The sequence below is a fragment of the Haemorhous mexicanus genome, chromosome 1 (genome assembly GCF_027477595.1).
Source record: "Haemorhous mexicanus isolate bHaeMex1 chromosome 1, bHaeMex1.pri, whole genome shotgun sequence".
NCBI classification, from domain to species: Eukaryota; Metazoa; Chordata; class Aves; order Passeriformes; family Fringillidae; genus Haemorhous; species Haemorhous mexicanus.
Genome location: NC_082341.1, coordinates 134,470,023 through 134,490,214, shown reverse-complemented (window position 1 = coordinate 134,490,214; position 20,192 = coordinate 134,470,023). Strand labels below are relative to the sequence as shown.

General features: G+C 43.0%; 1 protein-coding gene across 1 annotated transcript; it reads left to right on the top strand.

The window, feature by feature from the left end:
- The first annotated feature begins 1,804 nt into the window (after positions 1–1,804).
- Positions 1,805–10,722, top strand: GEM (GTP binding protein overexpressed in skeletal muscle). Its single transcript, XM_059863757.1, has 5 exons — positions 1,805–1,953; positions 3,661–4,003; positions 7,081–7,157; positions 7,640–7,844; positions 9,473–10,722. Exons 2-5 carry the CDS (start codon positions 3,670–3,672, stop codon positions 9,748–9,750), a joined length of 894 nt encoding a protein of 297 aa, XP_059719740.1. The 5' UTR covers positions 1,805–1,953; positions 3,661–3,669; the 3' UTR covers positions 9,751–10,722.
- The last annotated feature ends 9,470 nt before the right edge of the window (positions 10,723–20,192 follow it).

Sequence of the window (20,192 nt, the reverse complement as noted above, 5' to 3'; positions counted from 1 at the left end):
ACTCAGCAGTGACAAATTACAGACAACGTACAGAGATCCATACAAACCTGAGGTCCGTGGTACTCCAAGCACCCATTCACCTTCATGGTTTCCAGCGTGTTTCAAAAACAAGCAACTACAGTTGGGTATGCCAACAGGAAAGGTATTTTTGCAAAGTACTGTCCATGCCACAAACCTTCCTGGATAAAGATGTAGTTACATTTTGTGCAGTAAGTATTACAAGCCCCTTTGTACAACCTACACAAAGGGATGTGGCACTTTGGGCTCTTTGGGATTATCACTCAGCAGCAGAGGCCCAAAGCCTGATGACTAAGAGACCATGAGGTAAAGATGCAGGACCTGGGGCTAGTTTAGCTGCTGCCAAGCACTGAAGTACATGTGAAGGAAAATCAGGGCCTATTTTTGCTCAATTCTACCCTCGGTAGATCTGCATAATTTTCATGTGCATTGATGAGTACCTATTACTTTGTGAAAAGCTCTAGGCTTTTAAAACTTGAAAATGGCCCTGAAAACCCTTGTGAAAGACACAGGAATGCAATAAAGCCAAAGGGGAAGCAAAGGAAGGAGATTTCAATTGCAGTGTTAAGAAGAGATGTTTCCTGCACATCAGTGTTCCCTTCAGTAAAGGTACATTGTCAGTTAAAGATTTGCTTGCCTGTAGCATGGAAAAAAAATGATTCCCCCTGTTTAAAACCAAAGCTGTTCAGAATTTCTAGGTTAAGAACTTGTCCTATTAGATTCAGGGACCAGGAGATTGTAAATACAAATGTAAATATAAAATGTAAATATGTAAATATAAAAGAAAGCAGTAGGACCTCATTATATTTAATCCAGAGTCTGGATAATTGGGAGCTGACTACCGGGTTTGTGTATTCTTGTATAAACGTTGCAGTAGCCCTAGCAAGTGGTTCTGTCACAGTTTCTTACTCTTCCTTTGCTAATGAAGAAATATGTTGTTACAAGTTTCAACAGGTTTGGATTTCTTGCCTTCTGGCAAAATTTCTTCTGCCAATCAGCTATGAGGCTTTAAAAATTTAAGAACCAGACCCTGGGTTTGTGGCATGTACACTATATAGTGATTGTTCCTGTATACAGTGTCAACACTGTGTGACTTTGTGCAGACTTTGTGTGTTCTGATGCATCTTTGCCAACATCCAGCTGCAGTAACACTGAATTCATAGCTGGATGTCTTTTCAAGCCCTTGGTAGTAAAATATTGAAGCAGAAGTGAGAGAGAGATGGTTATGCAGTTCAGGAGACTGGGTACAGTCACTTGGAGGCTGACAGAGAATAACTGGTTTATTAATATTGGAGCTTTAAAAACAAAGAAACAAAGAAAACCCCAACAAAGCCCCTAGAATAATATTCTTACTTCTAAAAAAAAATTCAAAATAACATTCAAATATTTTATTCCAGAGAAATGTTTTGTCCACCAGGGGGTTAAGTGTGTTTTGCAGACAGAGAACAGATACATAATACATTTACAGAATTTCATGCATTAAATAAAATTAGGTAAATTTAAAATCATCATTAATTTTGATAACATTTGAATTAAAAGCTCTCTGAGGCCAAATGACATGTATTATTTATTTTTGTTCCACTTTCCTGTTTCCATCATGCAAGAACCAAAAGTGTTTATTTTACTGGCAATATTAAAACAATCACATGATTTTGAGTAAGTCTTTTGAGATTGTTTGCAAGTTTTTTTCTTCTGCATGTCTGCTTTCCCCCAGCTGGGGGCTGGCTGTTGTATGGAAAGGCCAGCCACGTCACGGAAAAGCCCTGTCTCTGATCAGATGGGCTTAATATAAACCAGGTTTGCTGAGAAAGAATTAAAGAGGCAGTCCCAGAGCAGGGGAGGATTTACTTCGGCAGAGCTGCTCAGTGTGCCACAGCCCAGCAAGAGAGAAGGGCAGGAACAAAGGACTGCTCTGGCTGCAGGAGTCTGGCACAAGTAAGAGTGCATTTGGACCCAGTCTTTTCCTGGAGGTGCTGGAGCTAAATGCAGTATGGGGTAGCAAAACCAGTTTGAGCTTGGAGCATTGTGTGTGGCAGGGACTCGTTTGGCTTTTCATACTGAGGGATGACAATTTGTTAGAGGCTAAATTGTAAAATGTTTGTGTTTGTGATGGTTTTGTGAGTGACTGCTTGTTGCAGGTTGTGAGTTACTCTCTGTCGTTTGACTGAATCAGATCTGGCTTTTTTCATCTGGTCTTTTCAATGGGCATACTGCATTTTAGAATTCAGCCACAGTAAATATTTAATTTTGTTTGTGTGGAAGCCTTTGCTTAGTGTGTGATTTTTTCTTTAGATGTATTTCTTGCTGACAAAGTTACTGTGACTAGGACCATGAAAATGATCTCCTTTTGCCCCAAAGTACTGCACATCACAGAGAAAATATTGTGTATTCTGTAGTAAATTCAGACAGTGCTTTTTCTATACATTTGTCCTAGGTCCTGCTGGGAATTTATTCACAGAAGTTTTCAGACAGTTTTGTATGAAGAAGAATAGCAATTTGTACATGTTGCTTTACTGTTCTTTTTATTGTTCATGACCTATTATTGAGGTTTGAAAGTGGTTGGGTGAATTTTATGGACAATTATCCTATTTACTGATACGGAGGAGAGAGAGCCAAGAAACATCAGCTATAGGGCAAAAAAGAAAAATGTCTAAATAATGGTCACTTTGGGAGCTGGAATGCATTAAAGTAACTTTCCTAAAAATGGTAGGCATTGGCCTGAGAATGACATCACTCTTCTCTGCCTCCAAGCAAGGCAAAATAGAGTTTGTTGAGTAAAATGTAATTAAGAGCTATGCTTATGTAAGAAGAGTGAACCTATCTAACTAATTGTGCTGTAATGAAGTTATTGATTTAATATCTATAAATTAATGAGCCTTTTCTCTGAGTTGTATCTCCTGTAGAAGCTATGACTTGTACCTCCTCAGAAAAGCTGTTAGATTTCACTACATTCTCCCCCTTACCAGCCAAAAAATCACTGTCTGAGACTGGATCATTCTTTGTTTACCTGGCCACAGACAAGACCCAAATCCACCCCATCACGGCAAGACTTGCTTGCATGACTTTTTGTACCAGGGTTGTCTCAAGAGTGCAGTGAATGATGTCTTATTGCTTTCCCAAGAGTTTCAGCTCTTAACTGAGTCAATGAGAAAGATGCTGTACACCCAGCTGCACCATCAGGAGGAGGCAAGTGAGACCAGTGTCCCTGTTTGTCCCCAGTGATGCCAAAAGGAGGTGAACATTGCCTGTATCACAGCAGTCTCTCAGCAGGGCTGCAGCTGCTGTGTAGGACCGGTGTGCTGAGCACTGTCCCCTCCTTCTCCTCCTGGGACACAGCCATGCCTCCCTCTTTCCAGGACTGGGCTGCACTCAGAACAGCTGGGAGCTAGTAAAGGCTAAACAAGATAGAATTTAGCATGCGAGGGTGGTATTATCCCTGGGAAACAGGTTCTGTCTCACTAGCTAATAACTAAAGTATTTCTTTGTGCACCACCAAGTACACTAGAGTGCAGAAAGGCTAATTTTTCTTTTCTCACATATTAGGTCCCTACAGAGGAGCATGATGTGGCCCCTTGAAGCTAGTAAGAGAGCATTTCTAAATATTTTGCAGGTAACATTTGTGATTTCCTTGTTTTTCACTAGGGGTTTAAAATGACTCTCAACAACGTTACCATGCGTCGCACTCACAACAGCAGTCTGCACCAGCAGCAGCAGCGATGGAGCATCCCTGCTGATGGGAAGAATCTGCTGGTCCAGAAAGACTCCAACGAGTACAACCCACAGAAACGATACACCATCAGTCCTGATGAATATTACAGGAGGAGCTGGTCCTCGGAGTCATCTGACTCCGTCATCTCCTCTGAGTCTGGCAGCAACTGCTACCGCGTGGTGCTGATCGGGGAGCACGGCGTGGGCAAGTCCTCGCTGGCCAACATCTTTGCAGGGGTACATGACAGCATTGACAGTGACTGTGAGGTGCTGGGAGGTAGGTAATTGTGTCCTGGGGTGTTGGTGTTTGCTTGCAGTCAGCTCTGCCTGTAGTAATTGGCACAGAAAAAGAGAGAGGCCATTTAATGTAAACCAGAAGTAACAAGTGATTGGGTGTGAGTATCAAAAATGAATTTGAGCAACTTCTTTAAGAAAACAAGAAAGCAAAATAAAATGAGTAAGATACTCTCCAACAATGATTGAAAGCCACTGAAAGAGAGCAATCCAGATTCCCATGCTAATTCTTTCCAAAATACCTGTTGGAAAATGCCTCATTCCTACCTTGTGATGGTACACAAGAGTCTGCTTCAGCTTTCATGCTGGTCCAACATTTGTGTCAGCACTGCCATCACAGGGCTGACTCCAGCTTTCCTTGTGGGAGAGAAAACAACTGATGGTCCTCATGATTTACAAGAATTAAATACTTTAAAATCATATATAAAGAAAAAGTCACTTCCAAAGTATTTGACATTAGAAGTCACCTCAGCCTTTCTGTATAAACACATTGCTTTAGTACCGACTGTATAAACACATTGCTTTAGTACCAACTGCATGGACTTTGAGTAAAATATATGAAATTTTGAGTAAAAGCCTTGTTCCATGTTATTTGCACAGGGCTCTTCCAGGAGGAAAAAAGGTATAGGTCCTTCAACAGAGTTGGAAAAGTCCTGTTGCCTGTTGGGGGAAAGACACAAGCTGTAGGGTTCTCTTTGATGCTTCTCCCTTGCTTTCCCCCCTTGCTTTGTTTAGGACTGCAAAGTGTTCTTTAATCTCAAAGATCAGACCACGCCGAAGGTGAAGCTGTAGCAGCAGGTCCTGAGCTATACTGTGTGCATGATGTTGATGTGGAAGGGTTGTGCTGCCACAGAAATCTGCTGTATCTCCAAGGACGAAGTTGTTGCTGCTTTCAGGGGACATGCAGTTTACTGCTGGGTTTTGTTTGTCATTGTGCAGGGCTTTCTTTGTCTCTCCCTTTTGTCTCCTGCCTATATTCCCTTGGTGTGATGGTTGCCAGTGCTTTCTGGGCTTCTCTTCCAGCCTTCAGTGGGGCATAGGCAAGACAGCTTCTTTTTTGTGTGTTTAGCTCTCCAGTTACGGAAAGTTTTGCCCAGGATTTAAAAAAGCCCCATATCAGGAAGGTCAGACCCACACTTCCCTTACTTGCTGTCTCAGACTGGAGACACAGATTTGTGCCTTTGGGGGATTTGAAATTCACTGATTTAGGTGTGCTCTGCCTTCAGCTTCTGCCATCAACTTTTTCCGTAGTTCTACCATCTCCTCAGCCTGGAGTATCTTTGATAAAAGTTTTCCTAGTGCTAAATGACTGAAGTAGAGTAGAATCCTTGGACAAGCCATCAGGAAGTGCAGCTGATTTGCTTTGCACACCCCTGTCAGGCAGTTTTCTCTTCCCTCATGTGAAGCCATGTGGTTTCCTCTTTCCATTACACTCACTGCAACATTGCTTGGAGTAGAGCAGTGACAGATTTTCAAGGCCAGCTCTGAAGAGATAATTGGAAGTCTTGATGTCATTATCTCTCTTTTTTTATTGTCAGCTTCGAAAACATCATGAAATGAACTTGCTTTCAGTGTGTTTTATATTCTATGGAAGTTCCTTAGGACTGACCAAGGTGCAAATGAGAGCTGACTGTGACTATTTAGGCATTGTATTTTCAAGGAGTGTGATTATGCATTTGTAGCTTTTCTATATGTAATGCAGTGCAGAAGGAGTCTTCTGGATTTTGTCCTCTGGTGTGCATGGAGCTTGTTCTCACACAGATGCTCGGTCTCTTGAAGGAACTATTTACTTTAGCTTTACAAACTGGAACTTTAGCTTACACACTGGAAATTTAATTACACGAGAGGATAGTTTCAGGGAAGCCAGCTTACAGAGGAGTACAGCTGCTTTTATGGAGAGGCTTTGCTACTGACTGTAAGATGAAGTTAACTCATGAACACAAGCCTCATACTCTTGGGACCTCAAGGGAAACCACTCCCAGTGATTAGCTCTGTCTTTTTAGTCTTGACATTTTAAGCACGGCCCCATTTGACTTTATTTTAAATGTGTAATATTTTGGGCTCATTCTTTTACTGGGATGTGGATCCCTGGCTCTGAGGAAAGGCTCTGATTACAATTTAGGGAGAGTTCACTTCATCAGTGCACAGCAGAAGTCTTATGAGACACAGGTTAGACACAACCCTATCTACAAGTGTGGCTGGACAGATCCTTTAAATGCTGCAGTACCTTAAGACTGGTTTGTTTTTTTTTTTTTACTGGCCACTAGTGTGAGATTAGAAATGGCTCCAAACTTCTCACTGCTCATCCTAATGTCCCCAGCTTTGGAGAAAAGAATAAAGATTGGTATTTGAAGCAGATTTCACAGCAAGGGTTGATCAAAATTCAGAGTGGCAACAGCCCCCTTAGATCTAGGCAGAATTTTGCACATGGCATTTATAATCCAGGTATGAATTTTTATGGCTGCAGTACAAAATAACTGACTTGTGCTTTTTAAATTTCTCTGCTATTTGACATCAGAGGTGATGTGGGAAACTGTGTAATGGGAGAGAATGTGCAACTGAAGTCTCGATCTCACTCAAGCTCAACAGCTGTTGTCTCACAACACCCTGTCCTCCTCACTTGGTAGGCTGTTAGCTGTATTGCTCTCAGCAGCAGTGACTGTTCACCCGTAAATTGTCCATGCTAAAGCGAAAGCAAATATTTTCCATTACTCAGCCTTGCTGGACTCTGCTGCTCCCATGGGGCAAATGTTCAGCCTTTGGTTATTTCTTCCACTGGTTCTATTTTCTCTCTCCCACAGAAGATAAAGAGACTATCAGCCAAAATAATGAACATTTTGTTTCCTGATCTTTCATCTATCATGGAAAGTAAGGCAACCAGGAATGAGCAGAGTGCAGATTCAGTGCAGATGGAAATGAGGAAAGAAATGGATGTGAGCCAGCCTAAAATTTGGCTCAATAACTCTGTGAACAAATACCCCACATTCAACAACTTGGATTTTTTAATGTATATGATGAAACACAATAATATATCACCAACCTTTCTGCTTTTCTTTCCAGAAGACACATATGAAAGAACTCTGATGGTGGATGGGGAAAGTGCGACTGTTATACTGCTCGACATGTGGGATAATAAGGTACTTTAATTTGTTCTAGTCAAATGCTGACAAGGAAAGTGTATATGAATAACTGCTAATATAAAAAAGCAAGTTTCCTTTGTGAAAGAAAATAGGTGTTTCCATACTGCAGAATCAGGGAGGATATAGGATTGACCCTACCCCACGTCAAGGCAAGCATGCCTAATGGCTCTGCACTGTGAGCCTGAGAAATGCAAGTCTTACTTTTTTTCATGATAAAGCAAAACATTCAAGCTTTCTTTACAGACCATTTTCATTCCAGCCTAAAACCAGCACAATAAATTATCTGGGGCAATTTTTTGCCCTCCTTTGTGGTGAAGTATTCATACCATCACCACATTGGAATTACTTGTAGTATAACTGTGATTCAAACCATACCCATTACAGTTCGCAGCAGGAATGCATTTGGATTCTCTGATGTTTTACTTTCTAAGTAAAATCTGCTCTGGGCATAACGATGTCTGACCATTTAATCTGAACAGCGGGAGGGAGAATGGATTCGAGACCACTGCATGCAAGTGGGAGACGCCTACTTGATCGTCTACTCCATCACAGACCGAGCAAGCTTTGAAAAGGCCTCTGAGCTCAGGATACAGCTCCGCAGGGCACGCCAGAAAGAAGATATCCCCATTATTTTGGTTGGCAACAAAAGTGACCTTGTCAGGTGCCGTGAAGTTTCAGTGGCAGGTAAGGAAATTATGAGCATAAACCCGAGATAAACATTAAAAGTCATCTAGTAGCTTTTGGACAAACTGCAGTGCTCTGGCTGAGGGAGTACATTGTGATCAGGACTAGGCAATAAAAGAGTAATAAAATAAAAGAGGACTGGAACAGAGGGCAGAGGACTGGGAAGGGTCTGCCAAGTCCTTAAGCCTTCCTTGGTAATACTGTTATATGTCAGATGATCCCTTTTCTCTATTTATTAAGTACCATCATAAATGGGATTTCTTCCCTTCCAGCTCCTAGTGTAAGACCACTGAAATATGTGATTTTTCTGGTAGCTGGAAACCCTTTGTATTCCCAATGCATGTTTATGCACAACAAGTTTAGCCCCCTTTATTCTGCTGCCAAAAATTCTCTTCTTTATAACCAGTTCTCTGTCCTCCCTGACGAATTAAAATTCCCTCTCAATCTTTGTTTTGCTAGTCTGGGCAGGAACTGTGCAGCCTTTCAGAAGAGGTCTCCTTACTGCCTTGCTTTGGGATGCTAAATCAGCCTTCCCTTGGCTGCACACAAATGAATAACCACTAAGCCCATAAATAGGAATGGAGAAACTGCTGGGAACACTGCTGCTGGCTCTCAACATCTGCAGCCAGTAAAATATCTTCTTGGAGAGTCTTCCCTGAGGCTGAGGTGGCACACTGTAGTACGCAGCCGTGAATTAGATGTTCTCATCTTGGCCCATCAGAAACACGGGTTCTTCTCCTCAGCATTTCCTTCTCTCTGCAGCTGTTCTGCTCTTCTGTTTCCCAGTTGAGCTAGACTTTTTTCCTTGCTCTGTGATGTGCCCAGTTCCTCTGGCTCCTGTCACAGCTGCCCCAGGTGAAGAGCCTGAACTGAGGGGTTCATAGGGAGCCCAGGGTTGCCTTCTCATTCCTCTTTGTCCAGCTTGAAAGTTCTTTAGAAAGATGGCAGGTGAATCCATGTCACTTCAATGGCCCTGGCAATGAATTCACAGCAAGCCAGAAATTGGCTTGTGTGGAAGACAGCTGTCAGGTTTAGCTTAGGCTCATATAATTGAGAATAAAAACTATGATTTAAAATGTACCCCTAAAGCCATAGACACCCTTTGTTAAGGGTTTTGTATATGTGTTTGTTCTCACTGAAATTGCCACGGTTCCCAGGCTGGGGTTTACACCCATGGTCCATGAAGGAGGAAAGTGCTGTCCCTCCAGAGCTGTGCTGTATGACTGGAGAATGCCATCGTCACCCTTCAGCGCAGTCTGAGGGAGCCTGCACTGCAGATGGCCAGGTGGTGTTGAGGCATTGCTGGACAACCAGCCTTCAGTGACTTGGCTCAAGTCCATCATTTTCCACTATCTTCACAGCCAGCAGCGATGGCTGGGCTTTACTGGGAGAGGATTTAACCCCACCCCCCCACCATACATCCCCCACTTCCTCTGGGAAGCAGCTGTGACACAGGGCAGATGGATCCTGGGCTAGCAGGCAGCATCAGGTGATTAAAGACTTATCTGTGCCTATATCAGGCTTGAGGAGTTCCCCGGTGGCTCTGACTCCCCCGCACATGGCAGCTTGTCCCTGCTCCCCCCGGGCCCTGTGACCCCATGTGACGTGTCCTCCTTGGGATTTTGCAGAGGGGCGAGCCTGCGCTGTCGTGTTTGACTGCAAGTTCATCGAGACCTCAGCAGCTGTGCAGCACAACGTGAAGGAGCTCTTCGAGGGCATCGTGCGGCAAGTCCGGCTCCGCAGGGACAGCAAGGAAAAGAACGAGAAGCGCCTGGCGCTACAGAAACGGAGGGAGAGCATCCCCAAGAAAGCCAGGCGGTTTTGGGGCAAAATAGTTGCCAAGAACAACAAGAACATGGCCTTCAAACTCAAGTCCAAGTCTTGCCATGACCTATCAGTACTTTAAGAACGCTGGACTCTGCCAGAACTTGTGGCATTTTGCGGACATTATCTAACTTTGTCATTGGACAATCAATCAATCTATATTAGATTGGGCTATCAGTGACTTAGGTTCACAGTTGTGATTGTGATGATATGTGCTGGCATAAGAACAGCACAGTGCATGGAAATAGCTCTTCCTTTTTTTTTTTTTTTTTTCTAATTTTTTTTTTGTCAGTAGTTTTAAAAGAAAAGTATAGACCAGAATGGCCCAAAGTTATGCTGGGAACTGTTCTGGAATACACCTGTTCTTTCTCCTCTCACCTTTGGATAATAGTGTAAGAACCTCAAACGCCATAACTTGGGAAGTGAATACTACTGTCTTTACTCTTTCTCCTTGCTATTAATATTTCTTTTTTAAAACTGTGTAAAGAATTGAGGAACTGACTGGAGATTGGTCCCTTGTCAGTTGGCTGGTCAGGCTTGAGCACCCAGAGCTGAAAAAAAAAAGCATTTTTGTAGAAAAACCACAAAGACACCTGTTTGGTATATTTTGCTTATTTCGAGGATTAGTTTCAGTGAGTTTACACATTTCTTACTTTGAAAATATTTAAAGGAAAAAATCCTACAGTCAAACAAAATTTCCTCTCATATTTTCATATTATGGGACTGTTTAAGAATCATAGTAAAATTAAAATTAAAGTGCAAGTTGTATCAAAGTGCATCAAGTGCAAGATGCCAAACCTTTAAAAATCACCTGAGCTTTTTTATGCCACCACATGGACTTCTTGTATCCATCCTTGGTCTTTCTCTATGCCAGAGCTACGCTGTATTTATTGTTGTGCAAAATAACAAGCATTTTAATGTCGAGGGGAAATGTATTTATTACCAATTTTCTTAAGATAATAATGTTAATTTTATTACTGTTTTCTATCTAATATCTTTTTTCAGATATGCAAGTTTTTACTTACATGCCTTGTAATAAAATAAATAAAATATATGACTGCCTTTGAGCCTCAGTATAAAATCCCTAAGAATGTTTTCAAGTAGAGAAAAGATTGTGCATGCTGGGCAAGTTTGCTGTTTGGGAAGTGCAGTGAGGATTCCTTACATCTCTGAGCACAGGCTGCATAGCAACCTAGGATCTCAAGGCAGGAAGCACCGGGAGCCTCAAAGATGAGTGCACAATATCCCTCACATAAAAATGGGGTTGTGGTGACTGAGTTAAAAATAAATCACTTCTAGCAAAGGTGTTTAGCTTTTAGCCTAGAAACACTTTAGAAATGTAGATGAGTACTGTTACCCCAGTTTTGGAGATGAAGAGAAGCGAAATGCTGCATTCAAGGACAGAAAACAGGTAGCTGGCATGGTGTGCCCCAATCCTCACTTGCTGTAGGGCATATTTGTACTATTTTCCTCTTGGCTATGCTGGTCAGAGGTACAGTCATTACATGTTTGGCCACGTGACTCAGAAAAGCCAAATCTCCAGCCTGGCAGCTCATCTTCCCAGACGATGAAGGTAAAAATGTGCAACACTAACAAGGTGAAACTTGGATTCCCCAGGCAACTTGGGCTGCACTGTTTTCATGTACCAAATGCTCTGGACAGGAATGAGTCTGCTGAGTGCCCACAATTTCCTCTGCTGAGGAGATGACTTCTAGCAGTTCTCCAGGGGTAAAACATCCCATTACAGAATGACTCAATGCTTGTGTGGTATTGAGATCTCCCTGGAAGGAAATTTCTGATCTAGAATAAAGTGTTGACAAGAACAGAAAAAAACTCTTTTGAAACAAGCACAGTCAAGATCCATGTTGCTGCATTTTGGATGAACGCTTTTGAGCTGTCAGCATGCAACCTAAGGTCAACCCAGAGCAGTCTAGAGAATTCAGTTTTCAGAACTTTTAAACTCCCCTACTCAAAAATGAAAACAAAATTGAACAAATTAATTTTTAAGATTATATTTATGAACTGAAAATATAGTTGTAAACAAGCAGCACATTTCCTTAGTCTATTCTATATCTGTCAAACTACAAAGCTAAACCAAGCAGGTTTTGAAGAAATGCAAAATGTCCATGCTGATCATACAGCCCTTAGGAATAAAAGCCATCCATGTTCATAACATCATTATGATATCAGGATACATCAATGGCATGATAAAAATTTGGAATTGCTCAGTAAGTTTTCATATACTTGCTCATCTGCTTCCACTCCTTCCAAGATAGCAGAATTTCTTTCTAAAACATGATTTTCCAAGAAGAAAATCCAGTGAGGTAGGCCCATTCCCCTGAGATGTCACAAGCTGCCACAAAGAGCTGTGCTGTGGGCATGGCATGTCACTGACTTTTCCTGTTCACAGCGAGCAGTCCTCACTGCAATTCTATCTTCTGGGGCTGCTGCTGGTGTCTGAACAGCACAGTGCTGCCTTTGGACCAAAACAATTTAAACACATGCCTCCACCCTTTGTGTCCCAAGCAATGTCTTACCTGCCCTTTGGTTCACCCTGCAGGCTCCCTGCTTGCCATAGGTGTTCAGGCAGAGCCTGGGGGAAGCTGTAGGGTGAAAGCCCACAAGCAGCAGCATCTCCTCCATGGAGCTGTAGCTCAGACACCACCAGGCTCTGTTATTCTGACCCGTGGGTGTGGAGTGAGAGAACTGGGACTGAGCACCTATACTTTGTACATTTCAGGGCTTTTCTTGTTTTGAACCTGGTCTGGTGTGGTCCTGTGGATTGAATTGAATGTCCACCTAGGACTGCAGTGCCTGAGATGCACTCCTGAAGGGCACTGTGAGTTCCACCTGAAGGAACCCAAATCATATGCTCTGATCTTAATGGCTACAGCAAGCTGGGCATGGAGGAAGGGCTGGGGCTTTCCCTTGCAACTCATGAGATTAATCTGAGTCATGGTTTTAGCTGATCATCGCCAGATTACCAAATCCAGCAACTCTTACTATATATAAAAGCTAGTGTGCCTGCAATGATTGATTAATACTAATTTACTCTGGAATGCTGATATTTCAAGTCTTTAATATCTTTAACAGTCCCTCTGTTCATCTCAGATGCGAGTGGCTAAAACTGTGGAATGGATCAATCAGCAATTCTAATCACTGCTCTGCTATTTATTAAGTCAGGGCTACAATGACAGATCCGAATGTGATAATTACAATGCTGGACCCGGAGATTTGGCAGTGCCTGTGGAATACGTGAGTCACAGCACTGAGAGCACCAAGGCCAAAACGGCAAAACTCACAGAGTCCAAATAAAATAAAAGAAAATAAGTACTGAAAAAAAGAAGTCTAAGAACACACAAAATGCCAATTATAGTGAAATAGATGTAATAAAAAGCTCTCTTCAAGAAGATAGATCAGATTTGTAAGAGGAATTACAGAGCATATCCAGCTCTGTAATCTTTAATCAAGACAGATGAACTGCATGAAGAAAAGTTTGCTTATGCTTTGTGAGAAAACACACTTGTTAGTATGGCACTATGTGGATTTGCATGGTGCTACAGGATTTTGGATTTGGGACGATTATTGATAGAATTTAGTTAAGTAAAAGAGAGATATTTTCAATAAAATCAATGGATGCACTGTGCATTTGACCCTCACATACACAAACCTTTCAACATCAACACCATGAAAAGCTATAAAGACCTGAGTTCTCTCTCTTGGGCTTTTTGGGGTCCAGATACAAAGGGGAGAAAGGGCTCCTTACAGGAGCAGTGCTGGTGAAGATAAGGGGACCCACAGGGGGCTGCTGCAGAGGAAGAAAGCTGTTGAGTTCAGTGTCTTTACAACCTGCTACTACAGCTCTTCTTTCTCCCTGGGAAGGCTTTTCAGAGAAAGCTGTGGCATGCAGAGAAGAGACAACGTACTGATGAGATCCCTGGACTAATAAACTATTGACTCTCCAAAAGTGAGCCCTGCAACTCATTTCTTGCAACACCTCTGAAGACTGTAGAGCTGAATGCATCATGTAAATCATTCCTGTGTCTGACTCACAAGCACAGGAGATAAGAGCCAGTGTGAGCTCTGGGGCTGGTTCTATTCCGGCTCTCTTTCTTGCACTAACTCATTGCTCAGTTAGGAGGGCAAATGCTGTGGGCTGAGGTGTGTTAAGCACACTGTAGGCTTTATCAGACGTGGCTTCCAAGGGTGTTAAATAATATTTAATGAGACCTGTCTGCCTTGCCTGCAGTCCCCACCAGTTCTGGTTCATTGTGGTAGCACAGGAGAGAGGACAGAACAAACCACTTTCTCTTTTGTGCTTTCTCACTTGTAGGACCCATGCAACAGTAGATTTGCAGTAGCATCCAAGACACAGGTGGCATCTTGTGTTAAAATCTTGCTAAAATGTCACATTGCTGGTCATACACTGACAGCAGTGTTAAACATAGCAGACTCTGTGAGAGGTTTATAGAGTGACTTCTAATTCTCTAAATGTAACCCCCTGCAGTTAAAAAAAGGGAATAGCACATTATTCTCTTCACTATGCTTCAGAAAGCTGTGGAGAAGCCTTGTTTCTGCCTTTGCTTCCAGAAGGGACCACAGGCCAGGTGTAGGGATGCAATGCAGGGTAGGGATAGCTGCAGGGAAAAAGGAGAATCCTGGTACATGGCATGACCAGAGAGCCCATGATGTTAGTGTGCAACCTGACAGCTTCTCCACCTGCCCCTCCTGGTGCTGTCACTCCAAGAATCTCCCACAGATCTTGCAGCAAGTCCCACTCCTCCCTCAGTGACCACCTCACATAGGGGCCTGCAATACTTCTGCATTTATCTTCTACAACCACAAATGTGAGATCATCAAGGTAATGTTTGGTGGTTTTTGCCTGGAGCCACTGAAATTCACTGTGCAAGTTCTTTGTGATTTTAGCAGTTTTGCTGCAACAGGCTCCCTGCTGTCAGACAGTGGGGACAACACACCCACGACAGAGCACACAGGTCCTGTGTGCCTCGTTTTACAGTGCTACCTGGAACATGGTTAATAATTTGCTGAGAAAATGATTAGTGTAATACACTTCCTCCAAGTCTTGAAGTGTATGCATGAGTCATTTTAAAATGAAATTACTTTCTAAATAGGAGTTGTTTCTGATACTCTGCTTGTGTGCACTTGAAAGCCTCCTGTTAGACACAGGTCTGCCAGAGGCAACCTCGGACTGCCCTTTGGGCCAGCAGGAGAAAGGCAGGTGGGAACTCTCAGTGAGAACATTCAGACTGTCACATGGATACACTGAAGGATGCCTGACTTCAGCTCCTGCATCTGTACTAACATGCAGGCACCTGCCTTTCTTCCCCACTTGCACTTGGTGGGTGTGGTGAGCCAGGGACACCATGTGCCCCAGCAGACCTGGAGTGCTGAGCACTGGGAGAGCAGGGGGAGCAGTGGTGTCCCTCCCATGCAGGGATGAGGGGGAGCTTGGTGGCTGCTCCTCTGGAGGAAGGCCCTCCAGCTCTGCTGAGCTATAAACCCATTCTCTGAGGCTGTGTTTCACTGAATTGCTCACTGGTTGAACTTCCACTGAGCTCAGAATGCACCACAATAATTTTGTCATGGCCGGGCCACTATTTTCGTGTCTACCTGTGGCTTTCAGTAACGTGTGTGTTTTCTACAATCCACAACTTTGCTCTCACATTGTTCAGGATGTATTCCCTCTCTACACACCTTGAATCCCTGAGTGGTGGCCAGTGGAATGCTCTCAAGCTTTGCTGCCTCAATGCCACTTTAGTTGCTTTTAAACTTTATTCTCAGTCTTCTGTGCTTTAAGGTTTTCCTCCTCCTTTTGGTGCAATCTAGTGTCATGTATGGATGCATTTGCTCCTCTTTGCCTTGCTCCATTCCAAAGTAAGCCACTGGAGCTGGAATGCGCCCTCAGCACCCATGGTAGGATTTTTGCCAGCAGTAGTATTTGGAAGTTGCCCAGCCCCACCAGGATGTATGGTACATGGACTTTGACAGAAGCAGCTCCACTGGCATCTCTGCTGGGGCTGGGATGGTGTGCCCAGCTGCTGAAGCCCTGGGAACAGATGCTGCTAGCGCAGCTTGGCAAAGCAAATTGATATTCCTTGGTTTATGGACTTCAGACTGACCCTGAGTAACTATCAAATAAGAATCTAAGAACCCAGAGAGAAGAAATGCCCTACAACTTTGGACTTATGGTTCTTCCAGCTCTGTGCTGCCTCAAAGCAGCAATTGGAGATGCTGTTTAGAATATCACCTATGGAACCTTGTGAGAAGCATTTTTTCACTCTCTTTCCTCACTAGCTATGTGAAACTGAAATTATCTGCCTTCTCCCCACCAGCCTTCTCCTCTCCACACTGAAAAGTCCAAAATCTGCTAGTACTTCCCCTAAGGCAGCTGCTCAAATCACTTCACTGTGTTTGTTGCCTGTCACTGTTCCTTCTTTAATGCTCTGCAAGAGAGAGAGAAAGGCTGCAGCGCATTCTGCTCTTGATGCTAAATTTTAGAGAATGACAAAATATAGGTTTTTTCCTGTGTTAGACTGACAAAATGTAATTTTTTTTGATGTTTTCAGTCCACTTTTTGACTATGTCCCATGTGTGTTGACATGTTTGTTGACCTGTTTGTCTGCCATGACACACCATCTTCAGACCAGAGTGAACTGTGACTCCTCACCTGCCATCTTTCTATCCACTCAGTCTTATGAGATCCTTCATCATCAAAAAATAGTTTTTATGTTAACTATGCTCCATTCAAATGCATCTCTTCCATGCAATATTTTGAAAATTACCAATTTGTAACGCACAGCTTTTGTCCTAATTAGGGATTTAAATACATATATTTGGTTACAGGTTACAACTTATATATGCTGAGTGCAACAAGATTTTTCCTCATAAGTATTATCAGATCAAGACCTTGTAGATAAGTATCTTATATGGAAACCTGGAAAGAGGTGACAAGTTGGCAAAGGGCAGCTCTGTCACCCCTGCCAGGGTTTGGGATGGCATCATACAATGAGGAGGAAGACAGATGCCTGCAGCAAATAGACTTGCAGATTTTTGCTCAAGCAAATAGTCTGGCTGATGTTACTCCCAGTAATGGTCTTCTGAGGACCAGACAGTTCATTTTTATTGAATCAATGAAGCACTAGGTGCCAAAAAAGGATCAGTTGTTTTGTGTGTGAGTAAGAAGTTACATCACTCTGCCGCATGAGAAGGAAGTATGTCATGGTTTCACCTGGACCACTTCCTTGAAGGTGTGCTCCTATCTCCCATGGGTGGGGGCCTGGAAGAGCTCTGTGCTTCGGCACACATAGAAACAAGACTGTATTGTATGAGAGAATAAGCCAACTTTTCTCTAAACTGCTTAGAAATGGAGGCAAGCTGGATGAAGGAAAATAAAATTTCTGTGCAAGTATAATTTTCCATTTAATTTGTAAAGGCACTGTCTTTAATAACTTGAGGTCCGTATTTCCAAAAGCCATTAAAAAGAGCTACTGTCCATGTGATAGCATGCAGTCCACTAGTTAACTCACATTTCCCTGAAAAAGTAATTTCATTAATGGAATTTGGTTGGAAAGAGATCCCTCTGAGTTTACAGCAACTTCTGTGTTAAGGATGATGTCTTAATTTTAATTGTAATCTGTCCCTTGACTTCAGATGCAATTATTGACAGTCTGCTTAACAAACTTGTATATAGGAATGTGCTTTTTGTGGATGGAGTGATAAAATTATCTTTTGTCTTCTTAAAAAGGAAATAAGCTCAGAAGTTTCTCTTTTTAGTTAGGTGAAAAGACATCTCATAGGACCTGGGGGACTTCAAACTTAAGGACAGCTAATCAGACAGAAGTCAAAAACTCCCGCTTAAGCAATTTACTAAAAAAAGAAGAGAACAAAGAAATTAATTGCTTTTGTGAGGTGTTTTACTAAGGGCAAAGACTCTTACACCTAGCTCAATTTTTCTCTGTAAAGAGTTTTATTATTTTACCTTTTATTAAAACCTTTTTGTTTCCAACACTGCCACAGAAGCCATCCTGCTTCTGTGAAATCAGAAGGCTGATTTTATGCCTTCTAAAGTAGCTGAACTATCTTGAGTGTGAAATATATCTCCAAAAGCTTCTAAGACCTAGCTCAAAAAAACTCATATTTCACTTGTATCTCTTCATGCTCTCTTCTTGCTGAGAGCAGTATTGCCTTCTTTTCTGCCATATGTGGTTGAAAGATGTCATTTTGAGTGCCAGTGCAGAACACAGCTGCTGCTGTGTTTTGGGAAGTATGTTCTCAGGAAGAAGTAGGTGACCTCCAGCCCTGCCAGCCACATGTGGAGCATGGTGCCTTTGCTCTGCAGGGACATGAGGGTGATAAGAAACATGGGCTCTGCTATGAGAAGGCTGAGGACTTACAGACCTGCTGCTGGGAGAGGTCCAGACAAACCTTATTTATGGTCTAGCTCCACATCTGAGGGCCACTTCTTTTACAGTTTCTACTTGCAGTATTTCACCAGTGTAGTGATTGAGAATTTCTGTTTAAATAGGAGAGACAAATGACCAGAGGGCTTCAGATGCACAAAAAGATTTAAATACTTTTCCTTGGAAAGCAGAATTTGCTATGAGTTCCACAGGGACTATGCAGAACATCTGCATCCCTGGTGGACAGCACCTGCTGCAATGCTGAAGTACAAGCTATCAGTGACAACTCAGGTTCCTGGGGGGAAATCCTTGTCCCTGGTCCACCTGTGGGTGGTTACAGCACTCTAGAGAGATGTATGCTACATGGTAGAGGAAACCCTTCTGAAGAACTGTAGCCTCAGTCAATGTGCAGGCTCTGCCACTGTGCAATTACAGCAGTGATTCTATCCTTGGCAAAATCTTTGCCAACATTTACTGCAATACAAATAAATAAACAAACTCTTCTCTCTCTAATTAAAAAACTAATTTAGCATGATGGCAAGAGAATGCATGTAAGACATGGAGTTAGAGAGTGTTGAGATTTTGACCTTGAAACATGAGATTAAAAATTATACTTGTCTTCAGAAGTCACATTGTTGCCTGCATGCAATATATATTTAAAGCAGTTTCAGAAATATTAACCACATTTACAGAAATAAAATACCATATGCAACATGTATTTAAAGCAGTTTCAGAAATATTAACCACATTTACCGAAATAAAATAACCTTGGTCAAATGTTTACACGTACACCAAAATCCATGGTGAACACCAGCCTGGCTAAAGAAAATGAAAATACTTTAAATGAGAAAATACTGCAGTGTTTCCTCTGTGCAGATTCCCAGACCCGCACGGATTTTGGTGTAGCAAGAGTCTTCCAGCACAGCACCTCTGCACATCCCCTGGAAGACCAGAAAGCACTGTGGCCCTGCTCTGCCTGAGTGGATGCCATGGGACAGGGAGAGAGAAACGGCAAGCGTTCTCACAGCGGCTTGTGAGAGGTTTTAGAGAGCTGGAAAGATGTGATAACCATTGACTATAAACAATTTGCAGGTGCTGTTTTTCTACTTTATTTTTCTGTTTCTCTCAAGGACAGTGCGTGAGAAAGATGTTTCTGTTAGTTAGCCAGTAGAATAGAATCCATCGTACCGCTCTATAAAAACCGCACGGTTCTTTTGAATACAGTCTTTGCCTTTGCTACGATCCTGCCTCTCGCCTGTTCCTGCCCCGACCCCGGCACACGAGTGACATGCATGCCTGAGTCCTGCCCTCCTGGGCTCTGTCAGTAGCTCCAATGCAGCTCTCCATCGCAATCTTTGCTATTTTGCAACAGCCCTTTGCATCAAAAGTTATCAGCAAATCTGTGAAGCCAGTGGTGCTGCCCAGCTGCCATCAGCTGGTCTGACAGCAGCCTCCTGGCTCCAGCAGCCTGTTAGGAAGCATTCCTGTCAGACACTCGGATGCCCCTCTGGCTGGCACACCCCCACCCCACAGGCTTTCAGTGCTGGCACTGACCCCTGCGCTGCAGTGACCCCACCAATGCGCCTCAGTGACCCCACGGGTGCACCTCTGACCCCCTGCACGTCTCACTCTCCTGCAGCCAGACCACATTTCCTTAGCAGCTTGGTTCCAGATCTCCCACAGCAGCATCTCAGGGCTCTGACTCCCTAAAGTCATTGAATATTGGTACAACAGCAGAGTAACAGAGCTGTTCAGGCTCAGAGGGACCCTGAACAAAGGAAACCCCGGGCTTTCATGCCCTCATGGTCTATGTGGGTGTTACTCTGGGTTCTTCCTTGCTGAGTGCCAGCTGCTGCTGTCTCTGAGCCTCTCTGAGTGCCTGATCACCTGGCTGCTGCCACAGGTGCCCTGGCCTGAGCTACTTGCATTGAATGTATTCCTCCACAGGCTCAGCTAGAAGCTGACCCCTGAAGCAAAAGTCACCTGCAGAGATCCCCAATGGCATGAAAATATATTTTGGAAGACCTCCGATAAAATATAAGATCTTTTTTTCAGATTGGGTAAAAATTAGTAACAAAAATTTAGAACAGTGCTACAGGTACTG